At 35.7% G+C, this 21,882-nt stretch overlaps 1 protein-coding gene across 2 annotated transcripts; it reads left to right on the top strand.

Annotated features, from left to right (window-relative positions):
* Positions 1–12,250: 12,250 nt before the first annotated feature.
* Positions 12,251–21,656, top strand: ercc4 (excision repair cross-complementation group 4). 2 transcript variants are annotated; one of them, XM_051915730.1, is made up of 11 exons: positions 12,251–12,743; positions 13,954–14,134; positions 14,247–14,442; positions 14,560–14,767; positions 15,344–15,524; positions 15,626–15,739; positions 15,846–15,953; positions 16,759–17,335; positions 18,679–18,771; positions 18,880–18,992; positions 20,580–21,656. In XM_051915730.1, the coding sequence occupies exons 1-11, from the start codon at positions 12,567–12,569 to the stop codon at positions 21,308–21,310; spliced, it is 2,679 nt and encodes an 892-aa protein (XP_051771690.1). In that variant the 5' UTR covers positions 12,251–12,566; the 3' UTR covers positions 21,311–21,656. The 2 variants fall into 2 exon arrangements, with proteins under 2 accessions (XP_051771690.1, XP_051771689.1); XM_051915729.1 differs by having other exon boundaries at positions 15,626–15,748.
* Positions 21,657–21,882: the final 226 nt, after the last annotated feature.

Here is a 21,882-nt window from a genome sequence, read left to right as displayed (position 1 = left end):
TCCTGAACCAAAACAACAAGCTTATGCTGCATTCACACCATGTAATAACCGTAATTACGAGGTGGCAACACGTGACGTTCTACCCAGAGCTGGTCATATCCTCAGACTTGGATTTTTGCATTTCTATGTCAACACTATCAACACTGAAATGAATCTGCAGCAGTCAGGTGATACGAGTAAGAGCTCTGTAAGTTGTTTACGTTCACTATTATTGTAATGTTATGTGCTTTGAGACATGAGATAATTCAACGCCGTTTCTCGTGACGCTTTGCAGACTGTGTGCGTTCAGTCTTTTGGAGGAGGCATGGCTTTGAAGAGCGCTCTGAAGAGAGGGTGGGATCTCATGCTTTCAAAGCTAGGCTTGCTATTGCTAGCCTCTTCGAAACTGCCTACCCTACTTTTAACATGAACAAACAATGAACTATACTTCTACAGCATTTATTAATCTTGGTTAATCTCAGCATTTACATTTTTAAGATCAAACATTGTAGTTAACATTTTTATTAAAGGTGCAGTGTGTAAATTATAGCGGCATCTAGTGGTGAGATTGCAAACGGCAACCAACAGCAGCTTACCCCGCCCTTTCGAAGCAAAATAGAGAAATTACAGTGGCCGTCTGGCCGACACAAGTCAAAGATGTCACCGTCTGAGACAGCAGAGAGTTCATTAGCCAGTCAAGCAATGAGGTTTCTTCTTACTTCTAACAAAGAACGGTCTCTGCTTCTAATAAACCAGACTACTACTACTACTACTACTTCTTCATGCGTTTTCAACGTAGTGACGATGCAAGCTGCCTCTAAAAGCTCGAACGATTTAGAAGAAGAAGAACATATTGATGAAACGCGCTCTATAGAGTGTTTGTCTGTTTAGGGTTGCTGTAGAAACATGCCGGTGCAAAATGGCGACTTGACACGGAGGTGGGACCCGTGGTGTATGTAGATACTCATTCTAAGGTAATAAAAACACAACGGTTCATTATGTAAGGTCTTTATACACCACTGAAAACATAGTTATGTATATTATATTGCATTTCTGTCAATAGATTCTCCGAAATTTTACACATTGCACCTTTAACTAAAATTAATAAAGGCAGATAAATGCTTTAAGAATATATTGCACATTGTTAGTTCATATTAGTCAATGCATTAACTATGTTAATGAGACCTTATTGTAATGTGTTACCGAAATATTCTTATAAAACATAATTATGTTAATGATATTTAAATGGTACAAATACAATCAGGATTACCAGAGTGACGGCATCAAATTGGAAATATGAAATACAGTCCGTAAATGAATCAGCAATAGAAAAAAATAATACCACACCAACGATTCAGTGTTTCATCCATTACACAAAACAGTCTTTTCCATTGCTAGCAGCTCACTACACAGACCTGATTCAGTGAACCTAGACATAAAATGTCCCCTGTCATGTTACCTTATTTTCTCTCCAGCTTCTTCCTGTAGCAGCTGTTGTATATTGAAAGCATCTTCCTGTGCTTTTTGTTCTGATCTCAAGCCCAAGGGCAAGTAATCAGCATGTCATTCTAAGATAGCATGCAGTACTCAAGGATGTACAACGTAATACGATTTGTCCAGGTCAGTGACTACACCGTAGTAATGGCCTCTGTTCTTACATTGATAATTTGGATGTGTCACAGTAAGTCAGCTGTAAAGAGTTACACAGGTTTCTCTTTTACTGAGTTTTTAACTTAAGAAATTATTAGGCCATTGGTCAGTTTATAAAGCAGTTTTTCTTGCCCATCCCAGATGCTTCTCACACGGACAGGCAGCAGAGCATGTAGATGAATTCAGCTTTGGAACAGGAGGACATTTGACATTTAGCAGGTTGGTTTTCTTCACACAGCAGAATGAACTCCTACACTGAGTAAATCACAGGGCATCAACAGCCTGACATATAAACCACCAATAATAACCACCTGCCGAATGGCCAAAACTGGCTTTATAACTGCTATTTTGAAGTGTAAAATATCCTTAAAACAACAGTTAATTACTGCTAGACCAAACAGATTCGTATGAACAATTAAATGTAATATGAAATCAATTAGTTTGTGGGATTCTGGTTTGTGATGGAGATTTTTCAGTGACTTTTCTGCAGGTTACATCCAGACGCCAATAGGTGGCGACAAGTGAAAGTCTTTATGAGCGAATCATTCAACAGATTCATTCGAAATACTGATTCATTCAGGAACAGAACATGTCACTGGCTGTGTTTCACTAAGCACTTCCCCTCAGAGGAATCCCTGCCACCATTTTGAAGTGCGTTCCACCTCGTGAAGTGGACGAGGGAAGTTTATATGGACAGACCCTCGCTCCCTCGATTTTGACCGATTCTACTTCATATGTACACTTCAGGCAGCTCCATATACCATATACTTGTTTTTTTTTTTTTAATGGAATATTGCAGTATTCATTATAAATTATTTATCCGTGCACATCATTATTTTATTTATTTATTTATTGCCCTCTTAAAGTGACATCTCTTCTCTGATAATGTGTTTACTGGCATGAGGGCAGGACAACCTATCATATTTACACAAGATCACAGCAATAGCAAATCACAACAATCCAATCAATTCCCAGTTGACAAAATCTAGTACCGCCCTACATCTGTTCTTGTTTGAGAAGCCGTTTCACCCAGATACACGTCACAATAGGGAGGAAAAGATTATTGCAACTTCCCTTCATGCCGACTTTAAAAAAGCAATGATTAATTTAGGGATGAAGTGAAGTGAATTATGATCGAGTCACTAAATCACTTCACCTGTTCATTGAAAAATGCTGATTCATTCAGGAATGAAACACCACTATATGTTGCTCTGAGACAAACAACAGTTCTATTAATGCGTTGTTTGGAACTGTTTGCGTTGATGTAGCAAAACAAATTTGGCAATTATTATTAATATAATAATTATTATATGGAGAATTTTACGATCCGATTTGAGCTTCGGAACACATTATAACTATAAACATTTGTGGCTTGACTGTATATTTGACAGCCAGACAGGATGTGATGTATTTAAACTTTGTAATTACAACTTTGAATGCAAAGTGAGAATTACCAAATTTTTTTTCACTAAAATGTTATTCTTTAAATACTATTTCATGTAAAATGTGTGGTTATAAATAATTTTCTCCAAGATAATTATTTACGTTGATTAGGACTAGAAACCCTGCTGTTTGGCTTTCAGATGTATTAGCGGCCATTTTGGATTCACTAAAATGTTATTCTTCAAACACTATTTCTGTAAAATGTGTGATTATGAATAATTTTCTCAGATGTAGCCTAATTATTTACATTGATTAGGCCTTCAGATGTATTGGTGGTCTTTTTATTCATTTATTTTACTGTGGTGAATCAAGCAGAAGGTAATGGCTCACAACCAATTTGAAAGTTCCCTGCAACTGCTGTAAGAGAGGCAAAATGTGACAATCATACGCGAATGTCGGAGATAGTAGAAAGGCATGTTGACATGAAATGGAAGATGTGAGTCTTTTCTTCCCAATTATGACAAATATCCAAGTGAAACGGCTTCTCGAACAAGAAAAAAAAATGTAGGGCGGTACTTGATTTTGTCCATCGTGAATTGATTGGATCCTTGGATCATTGTGGTTTGCTATTGTTGTGATCTCATTTTATTGTGACAGTTTGTCCTGCCCTCATGCCAGTAAACATCATCAGAGAAGAGAAAAGATGTTGTTGCAAGAAGGAGGGAAAGATATTTTGATTAAAGATTACAAGTAATTATATGCATGGATAAATCCTTTTTAATAAATTCAGCAATATTCAATAAAAAAAAGAAATTGTTCATTTTGATTTCATAGTGACTTAAATACCTGGAAAAAGCCATCCTTTATCATTCCCATTCAGCCAGCCAAACCCTTGACACCTCGTTGTATCCTAACTAAAATTCCCTCTTTTCCAACAAAATAAAGTTTTGAAGCGAGAACTTTCCACAAGCCAACACTTTAGGTTGTCAGTCAGCCCTCACACAGAATTTGACAGATTGCTGTACTGTCTGCCCATCTGTGCATGCTATTTCAGTGGAGTTGGACAGTAATAGACTCATTTTTAGTATGCATTGAGGTGGAGGGCACAATAGCAAAGACACACAGACACACACTACATCATTAAGATGCCTCATTGGCATTGCAAAATGACTTGGCCTATAAATACCTGTCTAAATAAGACTACAAAACCCTATTAAATTTAGATGGATTGAGATGTTTAACCTCAAAACGTGCTTTTCGTACATAATGCTGTGGAATGTGTGAACTTAAATGTGACCTTGTGTTGTTTATCCTCCTGAGCTCTGTGATTAATTTTGTATCTTTAATTGGAATTTCAACTAATTTTTAACATAGAAATGACTTGCGCTATTCATGCAGAAGGTTTCTATATTTTACATTGTACATGAACATTAATCCCTTTCTTACTGGTTCTTTTAAAATCCAGTAAGAATGCTAATGCGGATAATCTAACACCACATTTTCTCACACTGGGCAGCCTTGATTTTCATCCTCTGCTTCAGTTAGATTATTACACATGATATTAATATTTGGAATAAAGGGAATTGCAGAAATAGGCTAATTTTATTTATTTATTTTTTAAAAAACTTATCAGCCACACTGCAGTTTGGTTTCAATGCTAAGAGCTCCATTTTTAAATTTATTGGCACAAAAAATGTCTGATCAAATGGAGCAGCTGTAGTAATTTGTAAAAATATGAAATGTTTCCACTTTCAACCCCAAACTCTTTTGTGTTTTTATTTGTTCTATTGAAATGCACTTTCTTTATTAGTAACTCACAGTGGTGCATTTTGAATGTGTGAGATTTTCCCCAAAACACTCTCTATTACTGATAGATCATTTATCATGTAACTAGCCAGTTTATATTGTATGAAGGTTTAAATTTCCCTTGAGAATGTTCCCTTGGTTGTTTTTTAGTTTACTTCATCAGGGTCACACTGTTCTCACTCTAACTTCATTTGGTGATGTGCAAACCAAATATCCTGCAGTGTAATTCACGTACCTTGGTGACTTTAATCCAATTTGTTTGTGGTAGGCTCTGTCTTAAAGGCGGTGTATCCTTTCAACTAATTCTCAGACTCAGTCTCCCCACTCTCCAAAAATTTAAAATGAACGTTCATCTAAAAATTTATATTCTGTCATCATTTACTCACCCTCATGTCATTCCAAACCTGTATGACTTCTTTCTTCTGTGGAAAACAAAAGAAGATGTGTTGAAAAATATCAATAGGGATTCATGTTATTTTTGACCCCATTGACATCTTATACGGACAAAAAACTCTTCAGAAGGTTTAATCTTCTTTTATGTTCCACCAAAGAAAGAAAGTCATACAGGTTTGGGTCAATATGAGTAAATGATGAAAGAATGTTGTTTTGGGGTGAACTATTCATTTAACCTACTGTATCATATTTGATACGCAAATTTCTAAGGCCTCTATATTATCAACATCATAAAAACTTTGCTGAAAAACCTGTTCTCCAGAATCCACGATGTGCCTTCTGTTGTCTGATTGATAGTTTATATTTTTAAGCAAGCTAAAGCCTTTTAGTATAATTCTAAAAACATCCTCTGTCAAGTCATGGTACACGTGTCTTTTTGCTGTGAAATATGATTTTTATAAAGTAAATGTAAGAATAACATATTAAAATATTTCAAGATGAACATTTACTGGATTGAAGCAACTTAAAGACGTATTGGCAGTGACATAAACATTGTGTTTTCTGCTTCAGTTGTTGTGGTGTTTAATCAAATTGTTTCTATTAATATGCAGAGTGCAAGTTTTAATAATTGCAAAAGCCTCATTGGCCAAAATCACAAATTTCACTGTTTTTGGCCCTGGCACAAAATGAGCTAACATCATTTCATCATATCATCAGCACATGGGAAAGTGTGTGAACGAGTACTGGTCAGGAGAAATCACTCTCTCATTCTGATTGGATTACAAGAGCAGACTGATTGCTATAAAAGAAGGGAAGAAGCTTCTGATTCATTGTGTTAGCAATTGTTACCTCCAAAGAAAGATGTGCAGCCATCATCGCTTTGCATCAAAATGGCCTCACATGCAAGGAAACTGCTGCGAAGAATATTGCACCTGAAAGAACCATTTACCGGATTGTCAAGAACTTCAAGAAGAGAGGTTCAACTGCAGTGAAGAAGGCTTCAGGACATCCTAGAGCGTCCAGCAAATGCCAGGATGTCTCCTCCTGAGGAATCAGCTATGGAATCGTGTCACCACCAGCGCAGAGCTGCTCAATATTGGCAGCAGGTGGGTGTGAGTGCATCCGCACACACACTGAGGCAAAGACTTTTGGACAACGGCCTGATGTCAAGAAGTACAGCAAAGAAGCCTCTTCTCTGCAAGAAAAGCATCAAGGATAGTCTGAATTTCTGCAGGAAGTACAAGGATTGGACAGCAGAAGACAAGTGCAAAGATATTTTCTCAGATGAAGCAGTTTTGGACATTCTGACTGTTTGAGACATCTGGAAAATTGATTGTCTGGAGAAGAAAAGGTGAGAGCTACCATAAGTCCTGTGTCGTGCCAACATTGTTGTTTTTCATCCAAAGGAGGCTCTCTCACAATTCTGCCCAAAAACATTGCCATGAATAAAGAATGGTATCAAAACGTCCTGCAAGAGCAACTTCTTCCATCTATCCAGGAGCAATATGGTGATGATCCGTGCATTTTCGAGCATGATGTGGCACCATGTCGCAAAGCAAAAGCGGTAATGAAGTGGCTAGGAGATCATTACAATGAAATTTTGGATCCGCAGGCAACTCTCTGGATCTTAATTCCATAGAGAACCTGTGGTCAGTACTTAAAAGGTGAGTGAGCAAGCAGAAGCCCACAAATTGTGATCAACTCTGAGAACTAATAAGGCAAGAATGGATCGCCGTCAGTCAGGATGCCAGAGCGAATTGCAGATGTTATGAAGAAGAAGGGTCAACACTGTAAATATTGACTCTGCGCACATATTGAATGTTTTTTTCCAATAAAAGCCTTTAAAATTTATGAAATGCTTATTGTTTTCCAGTATAGAAAGATGTGAAAAAATAATCTACAAATACTGAAGCATAAATTTTGCGAAAGAAAATTTAAGTCACTGCCAATACTTTTGGCAATGGCTGTTGATTTACTTGATTATCCATACATTTTTTAAAAAAAAAACATGTTAAAATGTATATCAAATACTATACAATTCTTAAAAAAAAAAAAAAATCATATTTTCCTATATCATACTATATCTTCACTTTTTTTTTTTTTCCCTCCATGAGAGCCACACTGGTAGAACAAAGTCAATCTTTTACCGCAAAGTATCAAAAGTTACATCCAGTACATGAAAAAATACTATACTAATTTATAGTAAATACTATAGTGTTTTTGAACCATACTGTAGTAAATTGTAGTATACTGTATGTAGTATTTACAACACTTTGTTAATGAATGCTACTGCATAGTGTAGTATTAACTATTGTGAACTGATAAACTGTAATAAATACTGTAGCATACTTTAGTTTTTACTACAGTAAACTGTAGTGTATTGTGGTATAATATACCCTATAGCTGTAGAAAACTATTGGGTAAAGTAATTTGTTTATATTACTATAGTTGTTATATTGCCACAACAACTATATAATTACCACAACAAATTCATTCAAGTACTTTACTATAGTATGATTCAAAAACACTATAGTATTTACTGTAAATTATTATAGTATTTTTTTCATGTGTTAGCATATCTGCTTATCAATCTGTCATCCTTGAACATATATGCAATGTAATAAATACAAAAGGCGAAAAAAAATATTTACCAGTCAAATTTGTAATTGAGACAAGATGATTTCCTTAAAAGACAAAAAAAAAAAAAAAAAAAGCAGGATTACCTTAATGCTGGGATGAGCGAAAGATTTGTAGCTTGTTGTTGCAATCCTTGCGAGGCATGCAAGATGTTCATTGGTTTCTCTGTTTCCTCTTTATAGTGTTCATGGTTGATAATTTTTCGGATTTTCTAGACTATTTTAAGTCGTAAAGTGAGCAGGATATATTAAAATGTAGCGCATGGATTCGGCAGGTATGTATTCGTGGGCTAGCCGGTCTCTCGGAGGATGTGTGGAGCCCTCCCTAGCTCTACAGCGCCCCACAAATTTCCAACGTAAATCTGTGGTGAAAAATGGAACTGCAACGCGCTCTCATAGAGAGCTATTGGGGCAAATCTCTGGCTGCCCCGCTCATTTTCACGTTATAGGTAATATCACAGTATTATCTTCTGCCATGCGAGCCACAAATTAAAGCTTGGCGAGTCGCGCAATGAGTATAGATGGTTTCATCGGACGCACGCGCGTTGCCACGGTTAAGCGCCTGGCCCGAAGTAAACTTCCGGTTTGTGCTTGTTTAATGGGTCTGGTAGTAACTTTGTCGCATTTATGTTTGGCCAAGTAACGGTTCTTTTCTTCTACTGGTAACCCAAAATAATGCTGGCTAGACATAGTTTTAACTTGCTAGCTAATGCAATTTACTAGTTATTTATTTTGCTTGTTATCAGAAATAATCTACTCTAGAGGGACTCTGTTGTTATTGATTCTTTGGAAGTCTACCGGAAGTTAAGTTTGGGCCACAAAACGTTTGTTTATGTTGTTGCCGTTGAAACCGTCTGTATGAGTCATTAAAACCTGATGTATCAAATATGATACTATAAGGTTCAATAAATTGTTTCATTCCAAGATTTTTTCTGACTTATTTACATGTCAAGCTTCACAGGGTTAAAGCAGCAGAGCATGGAACCCTGTTTACAGTGAGTTGAACATTTGGACTTGTTTTTAATGAGTCATTGACATAACTCTGTTTAAGCAGCGCACCTCCTGTCACCCTTTGAAAAGAATGCCAAAATCCAGCTGCTCTCTGAGCCGGCGTCTTTTCCTGCCTCCATTAATCTCATATGCTTCTTGACATGCCCAGTCACTGCAATCCTCCACTACCGATTGGGACTGTTTGTTTGCTCTCCTCTTGCTCTCCCCTCCGCCTCATCTTTCTGACATGGTGATGTTTTCAGAATGCCTCATTTTAAACTTTGAACCAGGCGGAATAAAAGGTTCATCCTGCCTTACTTACACTTCCACCATTAGGGCTTTCTCTCCTCAAGTGCTTAGTCAGTGACCTCAAAAAACAAAACAAGGTCTCTGAAGAGCAGGTTTTTTTTTTTTTTTTTTTTTTGCTTTCTGCCACTCAGAACACCCAGATGCAAAGAATGGACAAGTGATGCTCTTTCATGTTATTTGAGGTTACTTGTCCTTAATTTCAAACAAGAAACCAGAGCACTTGATGAATTAAGGGCTTCCTGAGATACATTCTGTACATGCTTTTCCCTTTCTATTCATCTTTAGCAAACAGCAAATATGCGAAATAAATAATGAAAGTGTCAAACTGACAGAAGAATGCACTTAAGATTACTGAACATAACCTTGAGAGATTCAGACCTGGAATCCACTGTTATTTCACTCTATCTTGACAAGGTGTCAATATAGAAAGCTAAATTTCACACCTTTACATTTACATGGATAAATACTGTATAGAGTCTGGCATGTATAGCAGTTATATATTTCATGTTCCTAAAAGTGTCCAGGGAGGCATGGAATCCAACAGGAGCTGGTAGATATGGAGAATTTCTAACTAATTCATCTGTTTGCATAGATTTTGTATATTTGCTACAGAATGTTTTTGTGTAATTATGTTGATACTTGATAGCAATGTGAAAATGTTTTTCTCTCTATTTTCTCAGAATGCAGAAAAAAAAAGATTATCTATGAAAACATCCTTGTACATGTTATATTCTTCATAATAGCTCTTTAGACCCATTTCCTATTTATTTTTATGCATGCCCCACTTAAATTGTGATAAACACTCTTTCAGCAGCACTCTACACAGAAGTGCTCTACTGCTCTCTCAAGGCCATTAAGTAGCAATGCACCCACTCATAGCGATTCATCCTGATTTCTGCAGCCTTCTCAAATATTTGCAGAGGAATAGAATAGAGTTTTACAGATTTTTGACATACATGAGACATGGTCTGGTGGTGTACTACCTGTACTGAGGCATACAGTCAAACCAAAAATTATTCAGACATTTTTGATATTTTTGATATATTTTTAGTGAGTGCAGGACACTAACCCCCAGGTTCACAGACAAGGCTTAAGCTAGTCCAAGTCTAAAATGCATGTTTGAGCTGTTTCAACTGAAAGAAACTCCATATCTTAAAATATGCCAGTACCATTGTTTTGTCTCAAGATGCACATCAGTAAAGTTTTTTTCTGGGGTATGTTTATAAAAGCTACTTACAGTAAATACCCTAATTGAACTAAGACCTAATCCTGTGAAACCGGGCCTATAGTTCATTTATGTAAGTAAGGATAGCAAAATAAAGTAAACTGTGACATATTATATCCAAAAATTCCTCATACAGTGAACTACCAGTAAAATTGATAAAAAATTTGGAACCAAAAATTATTGAGACACTTTGACCTGACCATGTTTTGCTTAAGTGTTATCTGACATAATTAAGATTATTTTTTTTCTGACACAAGTTAAACTGAGATCTTGTCATATTTTATTACCATTTTTTTTTTTAAACTATAGTGAATTAACTGTATTAATGAATGAAATGTTCAAGGTGTCTGAATAAATTTTGGTTTGACTGTACAATAAATGCCTACTATAAACAAATCCGGAGAATTGGTGGAATGAATGGAGGATATTTAAAATAAATATATGACATAAGAAAAAAAAATCATCATGGTAGATCATAAGTATGACATAAAAAGCATAATTATGATAAAAACATGTTATGATATAACTTGATTATAACTTTTATGCAGAATTATGACTTTTTGTCTCAGAATTTCTACTTTTATCTCATAATTATGACTTTATTTCTCATAATTTATGTCATAAGGTGGCCGATTATCTCACAATGTGACTTTATCTGTTAATTTCTCTTTCTTTTCATGTAATTAAATTTTTTTGCACATAATTATTATGACTTACTATATATAAATATGAGTTTTTTTTTCTCATAATTTCTTCTATTTATCTCACAATTATGACTTTTTTTTGGTTATAATAATGTTTTAGCAAAGCATGTTTTTTTTTTCTTATGTGGCAATAATAGGCTTCCATACATCACGGTACTTTAGGAATTTAAAAAAAAATCCAAGCAGGAAGCCATAAGCAAATGAAGTATCTCTCTTCATACACAAGTGTTTACCGTTTATAGGAGTACACTTTCTATAAAGTTCAGCCTCCATAGAAAAAAAAAAGTTCAATGCAATTTCTAAAACATGGAATATTAACTTGCTTTTAATTTTTAATGACAGGAGTTGTTCAAAAAATAATCTGATCGAATTTCGGCTATCAGATTATATCAAATCTTGAAAATGGTTTTTTTAAAAGAAAAAAGGATTCTGAAATCAGATTAGATCACAAAATCCAATCTTTTGGCACAATCATCAGAGATGAACCAGTCGAATGTAGCCTCAATTGCATCCCTTATTGAAGGTATATTTGTTTGTTTTTGTTGTGGGTCACATAAAGGGCTACAGAAACTCTAAAGGGGAAAGGTGATGGGAGAAAAATATGAGATGGGAAGAAAAATTAATTTTAATGCTTCTGCCTTTTCTTGCAAATGTTTTCCCCCAAGACACTTCACTCTCAAAACTTGAGTTCATTTCTTGAGGGGAACGCACAATTTTTGTGAGAGAATACAAAAGCCTTATCATTTTTCTCCCATTTCCTTTTTTGTGTGTCCCTTTATTGCCTCTGTAGGGGTCTGATTGTTTAAAGGAAATTGAAAATGGAAAGGGATGATTGTTTATGTTTTCTTTCTCTTCAAATACTTACTACACTTAAAGTGACCCCACATTGACTCTTATACCTGTACATAGCTAGCAGCCTACATTGTGAAATGTAACCCTATTTGGAGCAGTGGTAATCTGAAAAAGTGTCTGGATCAGGGTGGGTTAGAATGCAATTCTATTTTGCTTTGAAAAACAGGCACAAAAGTTAGATGGATCACCTGATCCTGGATCGCAAAACATGGGACTTCCAAATCTAGATCATTCTGATCCAGATTAAACATTTAAAAATCATTCTTGGGTTTTTGTGTTTTTACCTCCTGTGCAGGAGGTGGCGCTAATACAAATTAACATTCTAAACACCGCGAAGTCACGTGACTCAACAATACGCCTTTTTAAAACAGTAAAGAGGACGAGTTAAACTTGTGTAATATGAAATAATATGAAATAATATAAACGAAATACGTTTTGCCCAGCTCTTTTTGTGTGCACTATCGGCAAAATATAAACAGTAAATAGTAGGTTTATTCCTCGGCTCGTCTAGATAAAATGCAGTTACGTTAGATGAACTCTTAGGAGTATATATTCGTGTCATCCAGCAAACCAGACACAATGAATCAGTATTTTCGTACTTGAAATCTAGATAATTGTTTTAATCAGTCGCTCATAAAGATGGCGAGTGCGCTGCTGGAGTATGAGACGGAGATGTTTCTGAGTGTGTTCAGCACAGACGGACTGCTGATCGCAGCTGAGGGGCTCGGGATCGACCGCATTCTCTTACACTTCATGAGGGTGTATTCAGAGGAGGGCAGTCTGGTGCTCTTATTAAACACAACCACTCCTGAACAGGTGAGACAGGCGGATTTATCCTGTTATACTACAATTGATCTACAGAGGGAGGATAGGGTTCGTTGACATGGCAAATCAAGACGTGACAGCAGTGTGATATGTCTTACACTAGCGGTCAAAAGTTTGGAAACATTACTATTTTTAATGTTTTTGAATGAAGTCTCTTATGCTTATCAAGCCTGCAGTTATTTGATCAAAAATACAGAAAAAATATTATTACAATTTAAAATGGTTTTCTATTTTAATATACTTTAAAATATAATTTATTTCTGTGATGCAAAGCTGAATTTTCATTACTCACATGATCCTTCAGAAATTATTCTAATATGCTGATTTGATACTCAGTTATTATCAATGTTGAAAACAGTTGTGTTGCTTAATATTTATTTGGAACCTGTGATACTTTTTTCAGGATTCATTGATGAATAAAAGGTTAAAAAGAACAGCATTTATTCAAAATATAAATCTTTTCTAACAATATAAATCTTTACTTTAACACATCCATGCTGAACAAAAGTATTAATTTCTTTCAAAAAAAAAAGAAAGGAAAAAAATTACTGACCCCAAACTTTTAAACGGTAGTGTATATTGTTACAAAATATTTCTATTTTAAATAAATGCTGATATTTTTATACTTTTTATTCATCAAAGAATCCTTAAAAATTGTATCACAGGTTATAAAATAATATTAAGCAGCACAACTGTTTCCAACATTGATAATAAATCAGCATATTACAATGATTTCTGAAGGATCATGTGACACTTAAGACTGGAGTAATGATGTTGACATTTCAGCTTTGCATCACAGAAATAAATTATATTTTAAAGTATATTAAAATAGAAAACCATTATTTTAAATTGCAATAATATTTCACAATATTACTGTTTTTTTTCTGTATTTTTGATTAAATAACTGCAGCCTTGATGAGCATAAGAGACTGTTCAAAAACATTAAAAATAGTAATGTTTCCAAACTTTTGACCGGTAGTGTACATGTTTTACATTTAGCTAATTCTTTTAATTTTAATGAATGCAGTTCTATATCTTCATAAGTGAACTGCAAAGAAGCTAAAAGGTGTTAAAAAATGGTTGTATTGAATGAGAAAGGTACATCGTCTACATAAATATGATACAGTATAGGGTTAAAGTGATTCAATAATTATGATTAAAGTTCAGATGAAGTGTGCATTAATGTGTATGCCTGTTGAAGGAGTATTTTACAGAGCAGCTCCGTGCTGAAGGGGTGAGCCATCTTCCCCAGACTGTGACCAGTGATGTGCAGAGCGCTGACAGATATAATGTATACACTAAAGGAGGAGTTCTCTTTGTGACCAGCCGCATCCTAGTTGTGGATTTCCTTACGGACAGAATTCCTGCTCACCTCATAACAGGTAAGAGGAAGGTTGTTGGGAAAATGAAGCTGTTTCCATTACAATTGAACTATAAAGAAGTTTTTCAATAATGTGTTGCTGGACCGAATAGTATTATTGTGTATTTACTCAGGAATCTTGGTGTATCGTGCCCATAAGATCATTGAGTCTTGTCAGGAGGCTTTTATTCTAAGACTTTATAGGCAGAAAAACAAGACTGGGTTCATCAAGGCCTTTACGGACAAGGCCACATCCTTCTCTTCTGGCTTCTGTAAAGTCGAGCGTGTCATGAGAAACCTGTTTGTGAAGAAGCTTTTTCTTTGGCCAAGGTATGATGGCTTTATTTTTTGTTTTTCATAGATGATACTCTTTGGGTGTTTATGATTTTTGGAGGTGAATGTTTTATAAATCTTATTGTGTATTTGTAACATGATTTTATCTGCTAGATTCCAAGCATCAGTAAACACAACACTGGACAGACACAAGCCGGATGTGGTGGAGCTGCATGTGTCTTTGACTCCAGCGATGAGAGCCATTCAGAGCTCTATTTTGGACATTATGAATGCCTGCCTGAAAGAGCTGAAGCGCTACAATCCCACCCTGGAAGCAGAGGACCTCTCTCTGGAGAACAGCCTGGGCACTTCCTTTGAGAAAGTAAAAAAAATCCTCATATTCACTATTTAAATTTTTTGTTTTATTTTTACATTTTTGACTCTACCTTAGGTTTTAGATCTTAAATTATGACTTTGGATATTAATAATAGTTAGAAATAAATATTATAAATTATAATAATATAAAATAAATTATTTTATTTATTTTTATAATAAAACCCTGAGCACTTCCAGAGAAAGTGAAAAATTCATAGAGCTGTTGATAATACTGTATAACAAAAAAATAAAAATAAAAAATCACAATACCACTAAAATAAACTATAATAAAATTAATAATAGTTATTATAACTACAAAATATTTATAATATTTTATATTTTACAATTTAATTTGTTTCATTTTACTTTGACCATGCTTATTAATAATGGCTATATGTACGTCGTATTAATTATTTAATGTTATAAATAAATTATTTTATTTGTTTTTATATTAATTTGAAAACAATACAGCTGAGCAAATATATAGGCAATTATTTAAAACACACACACACACACATATATATATAAACTGATGTGAGTTGCTGTAAATTGTGAGTTGCTGATCATGTTTTTCCATATGTAGACAATTCGTCATTACCTTGACCCACTGTGGCATCAGCTGGGGTCCAGGACCAAGTCTCTCGTTCAGGACCTGAAGATTTTAAGAACTCTTCTTCTCTACCTCACTCAGTATGACTGTGTCACCTTCCTCAATCTGCTGGAGTCTTTGAGAACCAGCCAGAAAAGCTTTGGTAGTAATTCAGGTACAGTCAGCTGATCTGTTGCTCTATTTGTAACTCTTCAGAGATGGAGCAAATCATAGTCAGTAGAGTCACCTGATTCTTTTTGTTCCATTCTGAATCAGGTTGGTTATTCCTGGACTCAAGCACATCAATGTTTATAAATGCTCGCAGCCGTGTGTATTGCATTCAGGAGTCAAAGAAGAAACTGAAAGTTGGAGAGACTGACCAGAAACAAAGTGCTCTAAGTACAATATTTTTGATGTATAATGTGTTTACATACTTATTTCCATTTTTAATCATATACAAACTTGTATCTTCTTTTCTATTTGTGTATAAAACCAGCCCCTCCAAAAAGAGAGCTTGTGCTTGAGAAAAATCCAAAGTGGGAAGCACTAACAGAGGTGCTACAGGAGATTGAGAAAGAAAACAGCAGCTCTGAGCGTGAACCAGGTAAAGTTATTTAACAGTAAATTGTTTCATGACTTACATTCGTATGCAAAGCATCAAGGCCCTGTTTACAACTGGTTTTAAAGGGTTAGTTCACCCAAAAATGAAATTTCTGTCATTAAGTGCTCACCCTTGTGTCGTTCCACACCCGTAAGACCTTCTTTCATCTTCGAACACAAATTAAGATATTTTTGATGAAATCTGAGAGGTTTTTTATCTCCCATAGAAAGCAATGAAGTTACCACAATCAAGTTCCAGAGAAGTACTAAAGACAGCGTTAAAATAGTCAACGTGACTACAGTGGTTTAAACCTTAATGTTATGAAGCGATGAGAATACTTTTTTTGCGCCAAAACAAAAATAACAACTTTATTCAACAATTTGTCCTCTTCCCTGTCAGTCTCCTATGCAGTTGACGCAGTGAATGCAGTGCAGAGCTTCCAAGTTCTACATCAGAACGCCGACTCGTTATTGGCCGGTTCCTGAGTCAGCATCAAACGCATCTGTTGTGCTGCTAATGTGAACAGCGTCGGCCAATACTGAGCTGGCGTTCTGACGTAGAACACGGAAGCTCTGCACTGCGTCATCTGCGTAGGAGACTAGGAAATGCGTAAACATTATGGAAAGCGCACTAGCCAGATTATATTTAAATTTTGTTGGCTGAAGACCCAAGTTTGGTCTCACCGTGTTCAGGTGTAAACAGGAATGTGTCTCCCTCATCTACTTGTGATCCGATCGACCAAAACGAATCTTAATACAGAACCATGGTGTAAACAGAACCCAAGTTAAATTTGTTCTCTGTACATCAGGCCGTGTGTTGATATGTGCCAGTGATGACAGAACATGTGCTCAGCTGAAGGAATATATCCAAAAAGGAGCAGAACACCTACTGAATCGCCTTTATTCACGCACCATTGGGAAAGAAGATCCTCAGCCTGATCTACTGAAGCTTGACAAAGGCTGGCCCAAGAAGGACAGCGCTAAGAGCAAAGGGAAGAATGGGCAGTCAAAAAGACCCAAAGCCAAATCAAAGAGACCAACAAAGATCGAGAGACCATCGAGAGACTCTCAAATGGAGGGGCAGGAAGATAGAGCTAAAAAGGACCTGATTGGGAACAGTGAAGATGAAGGAGGACTGGCTGAAGAGGTGGAGGAGGAAGAGGAAGAAGAAGAGATTCTTCTCGATCTCTCTTCGGATGACTACTATGGAATTCTTAAAGAGCCACTGACTGTCATTCACCCACTGAAGGGTTGCACCGACCCCTACAGTTTGACGCGGGTGTTGCATGAGGTTGACCCCATGTTTGTTGTTTTGTATGATGCTGAACTCAGTTTTGTGCGGCAACTGGAGATTTATAAAGCTAGCAGGCCAGGAAAACCTCTCCGGTGTGTATATTGGCATGGAGAAAATGTATATTCTAAGAAACACTCAGCAGTACTCAACCTACTGTTCAAAAGTTTAGGCTTGGTTAGATTTTTTTAATGTTTTTGAAAGGCTGCTCATCAAGGCTGCATTTATTTGATTAAAATACAGTAAAAACAGTAATAATGTGAAATATTATTACAATTTAAAATTGTCTATTTAAATATATTTTAAAATGTAATTTAATCCTGTTATGGCAAAGCTGAATTTTCAGCAGCCGTTACTATAACGTTAGTCTTAAAGGAATAGTTCACTTTCAAATAAAAATGTCCTGATAATTTACTCACCCCCATGTCATTTAAGATGTCCATGTCCTTCTTTCTTCAGTTGAAAAGAAATTAAGGTTTTTAATGAAAACATTCCAGGATTAATCTTATAGTGGACTACAATGGCCTCCAAACGGTTGAAGGTCAAAATTACAGTTTCAGTGCAGCTTCAAAGGGCTTTAAACGATACCAGACGAGGAATAAGGGTCTTATCTAGCGAAACGATCAGTCATTTTCTAAAAAAAAAAAAAGTCAAAATGTATATGCTTTATAGGCACAAATGATCGCATCACAAGTGCTTCCACCAAAACGCGATTCCGCATTCTTCAAAAAGCTTACGCTAAATGTCCCACGCCTTCCCTATTCAACTTACGGGAAAAACGGAACTGTCGCCGCGTTCGTTCCGTAAGTTGAATAAGGAAAGCGTAGGACATTCAGCGTAAGTTTTTTTAAGAATACGGAATCGCGTTCTGGTGGAAGCATTCGTGATGCGATCATTTGTGCTTATAAAGCATATACATTTTGATTTTTTTTTTTTTTTTTTTTTTTTTAGAAAATGACCGATCGTTTCGCAAGATAAGACCCTTATTCCTCGTCTGGACTAATCCTTTAAGTGAAAGTCATTCAGAAGTCATTCTAATATATTGTTTTATGCTCCAGAAACATTTCTTATTGTTATCAATGTTGAAAACAGCTGTGCAGCTTACTATTTTTGTGGAAACTGTGATTTCAGTTTCAGGATTTTGATGAATAGAATGTTCAAAAGAACAGCATTTATTTAAAACAGAAATCTTTTGTAACATTATAACTGTTTTTACTGTCACTTTTGATCAATTTAATGCATCCTTAAAGGAAAAACATGAATAACAGTATACAAACTTTTGAACGGTATTGTGTATGTATATATATATATATATATATATATATATATATATATTTATAAATATTAATAATTTAACTGATTTAAGTACATATAAAATAACAATATGTACTATTTATATAAATAAATATTTAACTTGAATTCTTTTTTCCTCTATTAGTGTGTATTTTCTTATATATGGAGGTTCGACAGAAGAACAGAGGTATCTTACAGTTTTGAGCAAAGAGAAACAAGCATTTGAGCACCTCATAAGGTTAGCAGAATATATCCTGTTTTCTGAGAAATTGAGTTCAATGCCATTCATATTTTTTGTGACATCACTCATTTTAAAAGGTGTTTTTTTTCTCTCTCTTTAAAATAGGGAAAAAGCCAGTATGGTTGTGCCAGAAGAGAGAGAAGGTAGAGAGGACACCAATCTAGATCTTGTCCGCAGTCAGGAACCCGCCAGTGCCGCCACCAACACTCGCAAAGCAGGTAAACCTTCACCATTCCACCTGAAATATTAACGCAATACGTTTTTGTTAGTTCAAAATGTCTGATGTGCTGATAGAAAATAGTTATCTGTCTAAATAAATAGTATATCTGTGCCATATTGGGTTTCAGCCAATAGTAGAGGGTATACTATACGTAATGTTGTGATGTCCAAATTTATTTGTAGAATTACATTTTTATTTTATTTTTTTAGAATTTAAAGGGGTCATGAAGTGAGAAATCAAATTTTCCTTGATCTTTTGACATGTAGGAGGTCTATTAAAACATCCTTTAAGTTTCAGAACTCAAAACTTCCTTGTTAGTCCAAAAAACACTTTTATTGAAACCAAGCTCTGTAAACAACTTGTTTCGGATTTTGTCACGTTATGACATAATAGTGTGACGAAAGACCACCTCTGCAGAATCAGATCAATGCCTACTTCTACACCATTGCTACTTTAGCCCCACCCACCGGTGCATTAGTAAGATGAGAAGGAGTGAAGACAGATATAGGATCGCTAAACTAAAAATAATGTCTCAGTAGAGCATTGTTTGTTTGGTTCATTTCGCTGTAGATTCTTTGGTAAAACAATTTTGGTACAGGCTTTGCAAACAAACTTTTACTGTAAGATATAAGTAACTGTGTTCATTCTAATGCCTGATCTGTGATCCGTGATTTCTGATATGTAATGATTCATGTACGGTCAGATGTTCTTTGTCTCGTTTATTGCTGTTTATGCGTCAGTAAATCAAGCCAGTGACTAAACAGTCAACTTCACATTGTTTCTCTTAGTAGCATGAAAATAATCTGTTATTTAAATTGTTATTAAATTATATACAGCGATCAAAGAACCCTCCCTTGATAATCGCTGGAGCTGTCAATCACACAGTGCAAGTTTATCACTGACTGAGTTCTGGACTCTCGTCAAAACTCCCATGATAATCACTGACACTGTCTACACTGCACATTGAATGTCTTACTTACATCGTGCTTGCACTGTTAGTTATGATGAAAGCATTTATGAGAGTGCAGAAATCGAGTTGCAATTACGAGATCACTGCATTCATGCGCTAAACAGACATGTCTGTCATCTGCAGTGTTAATCGTGCAAGCTTTCATGCGACGGGAGTAGATCTAAATATAATGCTATAATCAACACTTAACAATTAGTTAATCTCAACAGCTGTAATAGTAAAAACATAGTAAAAGTTGTCAAAGTAGTTTCACATATAATACTTATTTCCTATGAAAAGATGTTAGCCAATCATAGCAGTGGGAGTTTACATTGAAGTCTCACCGCAGACACGCCCCTTCCAACAGAGCGTTCAAATCAGAGGGCTAAAAACGGAGTAGAAAATGGCCTTTAATTTCTAAATTATGACAATTTGAAACATTTATGAAATAAAAAATGCAGTTCATGACCCTTTTAATTTAGCTAAAATAGTCTAGAATTGAATTCTCAACCATTTATCGGTTATGGGCCATAACATTAATGTGATCAGTTTATTGGTACCTGCCAGAATAACAATTGTGCATCTCTATTGTTCATGCTTGAATAATTTTTTGAAAAAAATTTTTTCTTTAATTAGGGGGTCGTGAAGAGGTTAAAGAGCCTCATCGAATCATAGTTGACATGAGAGAGTTCCGCAGTGAGCTCCCTTCCCTTCTGCATCAACGTGGTCTCGACATTGAACCGGTCACCTTAGAGGTTGGCGACTACATATTGACTTCTGAGATCTGCGTAGAGCGCAAAAGTGTCAGTGACCTCATTGGTTCCCTGCAGAGTGGGCGTCTCTACACCCAATGCCTCTCTATGAGTCGATTTTATCGTCGCCCCGTGTTGCTTATCGAGTTCGACCCTGCAAAGCCTTTCTCCCTTGTGGCCCGCAGTGACTTTCATCAAGAGATCTCTGCCAGCGATGTCACCTCCAAACTGACCCTCCTCACCCTCCATTTCCCTCGCTTGAGGTTGCTCTGGTGCCCCTCTCCCTATGTGACAGCAGAGCTGTTTCAGGAGCTCAAAAACGGCCGCCCAGAGCCTGACGCCACAGCAGCTCAGGCCGTTACAGCGGAATCAGAGACCGTGACGGAGTCAGCAGACCTGTACAATCCCGGACCTTACGACTTCTTGCTTCGTATGCCTGGAGTCAGTGTAAAAAATTTCAAGAGTCTTATAAAGCACGCTTCCTGTCTGGCTGATCTTATAACATTTAGCCAAGAAAGGCTCAGTGAGATATTGGGTAGTAGCAGCAATGGCAGGCAGCTTTATGAATTTCTACACAATTCCATGAATGTGGTGCCTGTTCAGAAGAACAAGTAGATATCGTAAAAAAGAACAGTATTTTGCGCTGTAATCTCAGGTTTGGTAATTGTGCCTTGTCAAAGGGGTTTTATATTCATATTTATTGTGAAATTGTTGCATAAGAAGCAGTGAATGAATTATTGTATTCCTGAATATTTAAATACCTTTTCAACTGTAGTTTTGTAATGACTTGTGATGTAGCATATAGTTAGGTGTGTATTGTAGATATCTAGACATTTAAATACAGTTATTTGCTAATGAGATGTTTGATATTTTTTATCTTGGCATTAGCTGGAGGCAAATTTCCACTCTTAGAAAATGTTAAATTTTTTATCAAGATTAAAATAAAGTATTTCTGCCATTATCTTTGTGTATTCAACATGTAACTTAGGTATAGTTCACCGGAAAATTCAATTCTGCCATTTACTCGTCCTTGATGTTCCAAAACTATATGACTTCTTTCTTTGACTACAAATAAAGTGTAATTATTTTGGGGGTTAACTGTACCTTTAACTAATATTATGTAAATGAACATATTTGTAATAAATTAATATATTAAAAATTATGTAATAAAAATATTTTTTTAAAAT

The sequence above is a fragment of the Ctenopharyngodon idella genome, chromosome 12, assembly GCF_019924925.1.
Source record: "Ctenopharyngodon idella isolate HZGC_01 chromosome 12, HZGC01, whole genome shotgun sequence".
Classification (NCBI taxonomy): Eukaryota; Metazoa; Chordata; class Actinopteri; order Cypriniformes; family Xenocyprididae; genus Ctenopharyngodon; species Ctenopharyngodon idella.
The sequence above is the reverse complement of the archived record's forward strand: the minus strand, read 5'-3'. Positions and strand labels throughout refer to the sequence as shown.